Here is an 11,227-nt window from a genome sequence, read left to right on the forward strand (position 1 = left end):
ACAAGTTTATATCACACAACTCTGAGAAAAAAGTCAGAACTGTGAGACATTAAAGGGGTCATATGATGCGATTTCAAATTTTCCTTTTTCTTTGGAGTGTTACAAGCTCTTGGTGAATAAAAAACATCTGTAAAGTTGCAAAGACTAAAGTCTCAAACCCAAAGAGATATTCTTTTTTTTTTTTTTTAAGTTGAGACTCGTCCATGCCCCCCTAAAATGGTCCGTTCTAACATGCCCCCACATAGCTACGTAAGTATGTGGGAAGATTTGCATAACGCCACCCAGATGTTCATGCAAAGAAAGAAGGCGTACCTTTTATTGTCATTGTAGTATTGTTGTTGCTGCCGCTGCTATGTCGTATATAGACGCTGTGTGTTTCACTGTGAAAGCGAAAAACTGCTTTGTTGAGAAACCGAAACTACTTTGTTTTTGCCTTTTTGCCAGTTTTGAGTGAACTATACACAGTGAGTGTGAAGAACCTAAAAGATAGTTGTTTTCAACTATTATCACATTCAGAATATACTCGTCTTTGACGACTCAGGTTTTCATGCAGGAGGCTGCTGAGGATGAGGTTGAGGTCACGCACAGAGTTTACCCTGCCATTCTCTCAAACAGGAGCGTGTGACCTCATAAAATAGAGCTCCGAGGTGTCTCTCACACACACACACACAACTGAATCAGAGTCAATGAGACAATTATTATGTGCTGGCTGTGGGAGCTTTCCGGGTTTGTTCTGAACTAAGATTGTGCCCGTGCATTTCAATGATGTGTTTAACAAGTGTTTGCATTAGCATGTTTGTGTGCTTGCAGTGTGTTCTCAACGATCGCAAGGAAATTTATCGAGCTTGTGAAGAGAAGTGCACCTTTATTTATGCTGCCATGCTTTCACAGTATTAAGCTGTCAGACAGTTTTGTTTTTCTGTAAGGCTTTTCAATAGTCTATTTGCTCCAATAAATTGCAACAGGAAACAGCAACTGTCAGCTATATAAATCTTTACGTGATATATTACCATATGGTCACTGAATTCCATAATAAATCAAATGATTGTTTGATGATTCATGTTTCAAACCTAAATTATGTGCACCAGCAAGTACTACTATATTACGAGACCAAAGGCCAGATTCACTTAACAGGGCAAATTAGCATGAGACCACATTCCCATAAAAGTGCATATGGGAGTAAAAAGTTCTGTTATTGATCTACTGACAATACACACATTAAAGAACACAGACGCAGCCAAATCAGTTCCATAATGACTGACACAATCTACCAATCTACTTTCTCTTTAGTCTAAAACAGCTTATATTAAAGCCAGTCTGCCAAAACGACAGCTTGTGGAATGTGTCACTTTATGACATAATAGTGTGGCTAAACTCCGCCTCCACAGAAAAATACCAACGCCTCCTTCTACGTCACTGTCTGTTTAGCCCCGCCCACCGATTTGCACTTGTAGTAGGTAAATAACAAGAGAGGCAAAATGCAGGTCTACACAGAAACCAAACAATAAAGATGCTCCGAAGACAAGAAGCTGTGTGGTGCCACGTCAATAAGAACTTGGTCACTATTGCTTTGTCTGTTATTACAGATTGTTTGATATGTAGTCAGTATTAATGCGTCTTTAACCTAAATCACAGCAGCGCTCATCTGTGAATAACAGGATGCAGGCTGTCAACACACACATGCACTGTTAGAGCCAATCATAGCAGTGGGCGTTTACTTCTGAGTCTACAATCCACCACACCCATTCAAACAGAGCGTTCTGATGAGGGGGTCAAGACAGGACAGAAAATAGCCTGTTACTTCTAAATGATGATGTTTTTGATAACATTATAAGTGGACTTCAGAGAACAGTGCAAAATAAAATGCAGTTTGTGTCCCCTTTAATGGTAAAAGAGGGTTTGTGCTGGTGCAAAATGTTAGTAAGTATTGCCCCATTTATGTTTCTGAAACTCTAATCAACATTGTTGATTCATGAATGACTCTCTGCCCTCAGTTTTGGAGTCTCTGTGGGAACGCACTGACCCCTAAGCGTGGCGTGTTTGGGAAGACTGGAGACCTTCAGACTATCCTCTGCCTGGCCTGTGCGAGAGACGAGATCACATATTCAGGTGCCTTGAATGGAGAAATCTATGTCTGGAAGGGAATCAATTTAATCCGGACAGTTCAAGGGGCTCATGGGGTAAGTGAGGGAATGTTTTCCACAGCGTCACCAGAATGACCTCTGTCCTGAGTTACATAGATACCTGCTTACAATGATTTAGAAATTGAGTTTGATCTATAAAAAGTTTCGCCTGGCATAACAGTATTGTGATGATATTGAAGGAAAATATAGCTTTTGACTTGTCACAGCACTTACATATTATTGCTCTTTTGTTGGTTTGATTGCTTCTGTTGTCCACATTGGGATAAAAGAGTCTATTTAATGACTAAATATAAATTGTTACATTTCCAAACAACAAGGACAATTTAATAGTTTATTTATTTCATGATGTGAACCCTTTAAGATCTGCAAATCTTTTTAAACTTGATTTGACCCTTAGTGCCAGCACTGCAGTGAAAGTTTGAGACTTTTGATTCTCTAATTGTTTTAGCTGTCAGGGACATTCAGCCTCTCAGAGACTCTGTGTGTGTGTGTGTGTGTGTAGTCTGGTATTTTCAGCATGAATGCATGTGAAGAAGGCTTTGCCACTGGAGGCAGGGATGGCTGCATCCGGTTATGGGACCTGAACTTCAAACCCATCACCGTCATTGACCTCAGGGAAACAGACCAGGGATATAAGGGTGAGTCAAGCCTCTACAAACTCCCAGAATGCATTACTCTACACTGACATGTATTTTGTTTGATCTATTAATTTGCCACTTATCTTTTGTTGTTAAAATGTCAGGATCCCACAATGCAAAAATCCTTTGTTTCTAACGGAGCTCTATCTCTTTTCTTCTTTTACTTTCTTTTCCTCTGACTCATCAGTAGCTAGAGGTGAAAATTCAAGAGGTGCGTTGTAGTGGTCAGAGTTCTTTATGCAGGCTGTCCGCCCTGTGTTATATCCATAGCTCTTACCCCTGTTTGTCAACCAAACCCAGATGTCTATATGTATTATCAAGCACCCTCTCCACCTTTGACGGTCTACAGTGTGCATCCTTCAGTATGTCTGTTTACTTCCACAATTCCTTTCATTAGCTTACTAAGTGTTTTTGTGATGGATCTGCGCAGGCCTGTCAGTGCGTAGTGTGTGCTGGAGAGGGGATCATATTCTTGTGGGCACACAGGACAGTGAGATTTTTGAGGTGGTGGTGCACGATCGCACCAAGCCCTTCCTCATCATGCAGGGTCACTGTGAGGGCGAGCTGTGGGCCTTGGCGGTTCATCCTACCAAACCTCTTGCTATGACCGGCAGTGACGACCGCTCTGTTCGGTAAGAGACGAAAATAAACTAATACCACATCTGAATCACTCAGAATTACAAAAGATCTCTTTAATGGCTCAGTTGTTTTTCTAATACAGAAAATGGGTTAAATGGAGAACAAACTGAGAACCCTTTGGAAAAAGAAGTGCACTTTAAAAAATGCATACTTTTAAAAACAGTATTTATGACTGAAATAATATTAATAATATAACTTAGAAAAATGCAAACTGTTAATTGCAATTAAATGAACAGTAATATAGTTTAAATTGTTAGTAAATGCAATTAGCTTTATTTTTTGACTTAATTTCATCTCTATTTGTAATTTCAGAATTACTTCTATTGTCTTTGAAATATGGTTTAAGTGTACTGCCAAATGTACTGATAAGCATTTTAATTTAAATGAATGTTATTTTTTAACTTTAACTTTTTAAATTTAATTTTAACTTTTAGTTTGACAGTGCACTTTTTAAAGTACTCTTAAGTGTGTTAATATACAGTCATGAAAGAACTCTTAACTATGCTTAAGTGCCTTTTTATTTAATATTTTATTATCTGCAAGTACAGCTTTTTAAAAATATACTTTTAAGAATTTAAGTACACTACAAGTCCACATTCAGTGCTCTAAAGTTAAGCGCTAGGGTTATTATAATTAGCTAAAAGTAAAACTAAATCTATAAAAACAATGATTAACTGAAATAAAATATTTGTAAAAAATTAAACTCATTTTATTTTAGCTAGCTGTCAAGGAAATAAAAATGAGTGAAAACTATATAGACAAAAATAAATAACCCTAATAAAAATTACAAAATGACTAAAACTATTAATCAAAACTATAATAGTATCTTAATCATACTACAATTAGACTGTTAACCGCACTTCATTTTCACAAGGAATTGCTTCTGTTTCGTCCTGCTAGTTGCACAGAAAATTGACAGTAATTGACATTACACACTTCATGTGTCTTGAGCTATAACCTCTGAGCAATAGAGTTTTCCTCAGTGAGAGTATTAAGCTCAGATTAGATAAAGACTATTAAGAACATGATCTTTAATGTTCAGGGCACTAATTTGTGTATCTTTATGGGTCATTACTTCCTCTTTTTCTCTTTGAATTGGAGGATCTGGAGTCTCGTAGATCACGCGCTAATAGCACGCTGCAACATGGAGGAGCCTATACGCTGTGCTGCTGTTAGTACGGATGGTATCCACCTCGCTCTGGGCATGAAAGACGGATCCTTCACAGTGCTGAGAGTCAGGTGAAACACACAGGCAAAACAGAGAAGAACAGAGCTGTCTAGAGCAGGGATACTAGCCAAATTTAGCTGCTTTCACTGCTTATTTAGAACAAACGTCTGAAGTGATAAGAGATACAAACAAAATGTGCAGAGCGGGGGGTCGCGGGGACTGGAATTGAGAAACTCTGATATAGAGGACCCCTACACACCCTCATGACTGTTTGTTAGGGTTAATAAATACTCTTTATGACAGACAGTGTTATTTTAACCCATTTAATCACAAATTTTGCCCAGACATGAAAATATCCAAATAACGTGTCATTAGTAACCCCTAATCAATAAATATTATAATTATTTTTGTGGAAAAGTATGTGAAAAATTGTGTTTTATGGTCGATCACAATTCTGACCAGTGGGATAATGTGTGAATTCTGAATTAACATATTTCTGCAGTCATCAAAATTCTTATATATCTCAGCCCAGTTATTTTAAACTCTGTTTCATCACATTCTAGGGTTACTATCAAGCATAAAAACCCTTATACAACACTGATAGGAATACTGAGAAAAAATAATCGTATTTCAAAGTTGTTACTTTATTGCAACATGTATCATAAAATTGTTGTTTTAGTGCAACTTAGTGTAACTTATTTGTAACATTAGAATTTTTAATTTAGTGCAATATTCACTGTAACTTTTTCATTGCAACATTTTATTGCAACCTTCACTAACAACTGCAACTGGATATAAATGTATACCTAAACTAACTGTATTATCCCAGCTATTTTACTAGCATTTTGTTTTGGACCTTTGATGCAGCCATCAACTTCTCATGATGCAAACAGAAAATAAACTCCTCTGGTCATGTGACAATTTGCACTAACCATGTGACACTGCACATAGTTAATTGAGACACTTTATTTTTTCCATATTTGCAGGATATGCACTTAAACATCAGTAAGATTTTTAGAGGTTTATAAATGAAAACATTTATGGTAACTATTGTGACCGATGGGATTAAATTGGTTAATATTATTTATTTACTATTATAGTATTTAGTAATATTTTGATTCAAAATACTATATATTAGTAATAATATTTTTATATTTCTACTTTTGATTTTTAATTTTATTTTAAACTTTAGTATTTTTTATGGGCTTTTGTCATTTTTATTAGTTTTCTCTATTTCTATATAGCTTTTATTTGTTTTTACTTGTTTTATTTTCAGTAATTTAAAACTTTTTTTATAATTAAGGTAGTTGCCAAGGCATTTTTTTTAAAAGAAAAGTTTAACATCTTTATCTATTGTTTATATTTCAGAGTTATTTCAGCTTTATTTCAATGACCAAAAAAAAAAAAACAACAACTATTTTCAATAAATTATAGCAATTAATTAATTAAATAATTCATTCATTCATTCATTTATACAGGTATTTATTCAAATAAATATTTTTATAATAGATGAAAAAGTTAAGCTAAAAAATATAATAAAATAAAATTGCTTTGGTGACTAAAGATTACACCACATGGTATATTAAGAGTAATCAAATTTAAAAACCAAATATGATAAACATGAATACAAAAAGTACATTTCTGAGAAGCTTTCACTGGGTTTTTAAACTATATTTTTAAGTTTCTTCCTTCATGGGTACACTTACATCTTTGACTCATTTGCTTTGCATTTCAGATAATAAAAAATACTCTTTTAAAAACTAAAAAGTACTTTCTGTTTTGATGAATATGATTAAAATATGAGGCTGGTCTTAGACAGTTGTAATTGTTAGTTACTGCACATTAAAACCAGTCAAGTATCCACCAAAATAAAGCATCTTGTTAGTATTACCAGATTTTTTTATTCACTGGTCACTCTGCACTTTCTAAAAGTGACCACTGGGCTGTTCAGGTTGAGTATCCCTGGTCTAATGCAAACTAAAATAAGTAAAACATGCAAATCTGTTAGACGTACTCATTTTGCAGGGATATGACGGAGGTGGTTCACATTAAGGATCGTAAAGAGGCCATCCATGAGCTGAAGTACTCCCCTGATGGAGCGCACCTAGCCGTGGGCTCTAACGATAACTCTGTGGACATCTACGGTGTTGTGCAGCGCTATAAGAAGGTGGGCGAATGCGTGGGCTCCAGCAGCTTCATCACACACATGGATTGGTCCACCGACAGCAAGTATCTACAGACCAATGACGGCAACGGTCGGCGGCTCTTCTACAGGATGCCCAGTAAGAGCTCTGTACTCTCTTTGAAGTAGGTTTTTCTTGTATTTATGTCTTTGGATAATATCATTCCGACTGATTGTGGTTTTGTTTGTGTTTAGGTGGCAAGGAAGTGACCAACAGAGAAGAACTGAAGCTTGTCCAGTGGTCTTCGTGGACTTGTGTCCTCGGGCCGGAGGTGAACGGGATCTGGCCTAAATACTCTGATATCAATGACATCAACTCTGTAGATGCCAACTTCAATAGTCAAGTTTTAGTTACAGCAGACGATTATGGATTAGTTAAATTGTTTCGGTACCCATGTGTAAGAAAAGGTGGGTCCTCTTTTATACTTGGTCATGTTTTTGTTAATGACATTCTATGTTCTGTTCTATTTATTGCATCCATTCTATTTATGCTTTCTCGGTTTGCCTTTTTTTCATCTTTAGGTGCTAAGTTTAAAAAATATTTAGGACACTCAGCACACATAACAAATGTCAGATGGTCACATGATTATCAGTGGGTGATTACTATTGGTGGAGCCGACCACTCAGTGTTCCAGTGGAAGTTTGTCCCTGAAAGGAAGTCAAAAGAAACTCTTCATTTAGCTCCTCAAGGTGTGAGCCACATTCTTATACTTCTTATTCTTATAAATCTTATATCTATAAATCTTTGTTTTAATATTCTTTTTTCATGGTTTACAAAAAAGTACACTTATTTTGATGTGTTGACTAACATACTAAAGCAGAAGTACTTGATTATAATTTTAAACTGTATTGTTATTCAGTATTACATTTATAATTAATATATTTTAAATGTACCAAATTGCAACTTAAAAAGTGTAATTACAATTATTTAAGTGCATGACATAGGATTTTATTAGAAATTACATTAAAGTAATGCTTGTCAAAACATTTTGCAGTACACTTTAACAATATTTCAAAGACAATAAACATAATTATGAAATATAAAGATATTATATTATATTATATTATAAATTTTATTTTATGTTTTGTTCTTTTAAACGTTTAATAAATATAATAGTTTTTGTTTAAATAATATACTGTATGTGTGTGTACTGTGTATATTTATTATGTATTTCTAAATACACACACATACAGTATATATTTTGAAAATATTTACATGTTTTTACGTGTATATATTTATATTCATATAATTGATATTATATATAAATCTAGTTAATATATAAACTTGTTTTTTTATAAGTATTTATTATATTAATATATAAAAATATTTTTCTTAAATATATACATGCATGTGTGTGTATATATACAGTGTATGCATAATAAATATACACAGCACACACACTATATAATTTATTGTGTGTGTATATATTTTTATTTTGGATGCGATTAATCGCGATTAATCGTTTGACAGCACTCATTATATTATATTATATTTTATTATTAAGTCCTACTTGGGACAAAAACACACTCTGAAGTCCAACTAATTGCATTTGATATAAATTGAATACATTTTTAATTAATTGCATGTAACATGAAGTTAAGTGTCGGAAAACATTACATTCAGTTTGCACTTAAGTATGTAATTTCTGTTATAAGTACTCTTTTTAAAAGTACAGTATGCTGAGGTTAAGTATGTAAAAAGTAGATAACTGCAGTTAAGCTGTTTAAAGAGTTGATTTCTGTTTTTAAGCTGTTTAAAGAGTATTTTTTTAAATTGTTTGTTTGTTTAAATGTGTTTATTTATATGAATTGATTTATTAGTAGTTTTTAAAAGAACTGAAGAAAACAATTTTTTTTTCTTACAACTGTGCTGCGTAAATACGTGCATATAAGCAAAGCACCTTTTTACTGATGCAAACTGAGTCTACCTTTTCTTGTTTCTTTTTTTCTTTTGCATGTTGCTGCTTAGTCTGCTATGTCTCTGTTCATTTTCCTAATGGATGTCTAACTGCTCATGTTGGCAGTTCTGTTCCTTAGACATCAGCAGTTTTCTTAGTGATAAATCTATAAAGGGGAAGGGCAGTACTTACAAAATGACTAAGTTACTCAGGGTTTCTTGGGAGATCATGATAAATGGAATTGTGGCTAATTTGTTAATTCATTTATTTGTTTTACTTCAGTGGAATGCATAATCAACACAGGAGTTGATTGTTTTCCCCTCTCTGTCTTACAGAGACATTAGTAGACTCGCACAGTGAGGAATCCGACTCGGATCAGTCAGACGTGCCTGAGATGGACTCTGAAATTGAACAGGAAACACAACTAACTTACCGTCGACAGGTCTGTGATGACATGGTTAAAAAAGAAATTGTTTAATACATGATCTTTAAAAGCTGATGGCAGGTCCTCTCTTGGGTCTTCTGCTGAATTCCTTAAAACATTCTCTTCAGTTGTGTGTTTGGGGAGATTTATGATGATGTTTTTGGGTCCAGGTTTACAAAGAAGATCTACCTCAGCTCAAAGAGCAGTGTAAGGAGAAGCATCGTGCCATGGCTATGAAGAAAAGGGAACGAGCTCCAGCCAGCGGATTGAGGTTGCACTTTATTCATGGGTAAGTGCTTCAACAGATCCCAAACAACATTGACAGCCATCGTGGTTTCTTATTTGAGGAGCTCTCAAAGTATTGAACAGATGGCAAATAAATCATTACTCTCCAAAGTCTGTCTCCCGAACATAATCTAGTGTACTGTTTGTACACAAAACCAGCTACTATGTTACAAATACCCTGACCACTGTGACCTGCTTTTTTATACAAGGACCTATTTTGTTGTTGGTGATTATTATTATTGATTATAATATACTGGGGTATATTTTTAGCAATACCCAAAAAAACATTGTTTGGGTCAAAATTATCAATTTTTCTTTTATGCAAAAAATCATTAGGATATTAAGTAAAGATCATGTTCCATGAAGATATTTTGTAAATTTCCTACCGTAAATATAACAAAACTTAATTTTTATTTAGTAATATGCATTGCCTAAGAATTCATTTGGACAACTTCAAAGGTGATTTTCTCAATATTTAGATTTTTTTTTTGCAAACTCAGATTCCAGATTTTCAAATAGTTGTATCTCGGCCAAATATTGTCCTATCATAACAAACCATACATCAATGGAAAGCTTATTTATTCAGCTTGCGGGTGATGTATAAATCTCAATTTAAAAAAAACTGACACTTAAGATGGTCCAGGGTCACATATATGATATGATATGATATGATATGATATGATATGATATTTGATATGATATGATATGATATGATCATGTAGAATAGCAACATTATTCTTAAACACCAGAAGAACAACAACTGTCAAATAATGCTTGAAAATTTTATTTAATAAATTCAGTATTTTTGATATTTAAATATTTTATTAATTTAATATTAATATTATGAGTGGACCTCAGAGAAACAAATAAAACATTAAAAACAATAAATGATAAATTGTATACATTTTAATTTAATTTAATTTAATTTTAATTTAATTTAATTTAATTTAATTTAATTTTTTATTTTATTTATTTTATTTTATTTTATTTTATTTTATTTTATTTTATTTTATTTTATTTTATTTTATTTTATTTTATTTCAGGAACAGTTTTTTTTTGCCCCTATCCGATCTGTCATTGAATATTGATAATGAGTCCTGATTCAATACTTGTATTTTCCTAGCACTTGGTGCACACTTCAAGTACATTATAAAGTCATAAAGTTATTCAAATCAATCCAGTTTATACAGGGATGTGCAGAGTATCTCAGAGACAGGGGCTTATGTAAATGATTGCAATTAATAACAATTACTACAGTAATATGTATAAGATAAAAGCAGATAAAAGTAAGCAGTAAATAAATGACTATCGAGTGATTTGTTACTAAAGTGCGCATCAAATATGTTAAACACGCAAGCTTGAACGTATGAGGCGCTAGAACAGATCTTGTTCTAAGATGAACCTTAGTCATCCTTAGAGACTATAGAGCAGTCAAAGTCAGTTCACACATCTTATAAAGGTTGTCTCCAGATTGATGTTCTTTGACTTTACCGATATCTTCAAGATCAGCCTGGCTCTCTGACTCAGATGAAGCTCAGAGTGATGCATGTGGACACCCCCACAGTCTGCTGGATTATTAGACCTTTCTGACAGCCTCCAGCTGTGTTCTGGAGGAGATGGTGACCAACGCTGAGGTGTCTCAGGAGCCGTGCGGTCTGCTTTCCTTTTCACCCTTTACATGGCAGACTGAAGGTTGTTAAAACTAGCTTACGCCACACTCTGAAATAAGTTGGAGTGCAGGAAGAAAGTGCTGTTCACACGTGTGGAAGTTGTGCGGAAAGCTGGACTGGGTTGAACTCACAACACAGTTGGCCATCAGTTTTGGTCTTTTAATGCTCAAATGCTTTTA

At 34.1% G+C, this 11,227-nt stretch overlaps 1 protein-coding gene across 1 annotated transcript in view; it reads left to right on the forward strand.

The window, feature by feature from the left end:
• Positions 1-11,227, forward strand: part of LOC109069912 (echinoderm microtubule-associated protein-like 5) — a 72,973-nt gene that overhangs the window by 28,796 nt on the left and 32,950 nt on the right. Inside the window, exons 6-14 of the mRNA XM_042774355.1 lie at positions 1,995-2,180; positions 2,647-2,782; positions 3,213-3,414; positions 4,523-4,660; positions 6,615-6,871; positions 6,967-7,179; positions 7,294-7,461; positions 9,005-9,111; positions 9,264-9,382. Coding sequence (XP_042630289.1) covers positions 1,995-2,180; positions 2,647-2,782; positions 3,213-3,414; positions 4,523-4,660; positions 6,615-6,871; positions 6,967-7,179; positions 7,294-7,461; positions 9,005-9,111; positions 9,264-9,382 — 1,526 coding nt within the window. The remainder of the gene's footprint in view (positions 1-1,994; positions 2,181-2,646; positions 2,783-3,212; positions 3,415-4,522; positions 4,661-6,614; positions 6,872-6,966; positions 7,180-7,293; positions 7,462-9,004; positions 9,112-9,263; positions 9,383-11,227) is intronic.

The sequence above is a fragment of the Cyprinus carpio genome, chromosome A17 (assembly GCF_018340385.1).
Source record: "Cyprinus carpio isolate SPL01 chromosome A17, ASM1834038v1, whole genome shotgun sequence".
Lineage (NCBI taxonomy): Eukaryota > Metazoa > Chordata > Actinopteri > Cypriniformes > Cyprinidae > Cyprinus > Cyprinus carpio.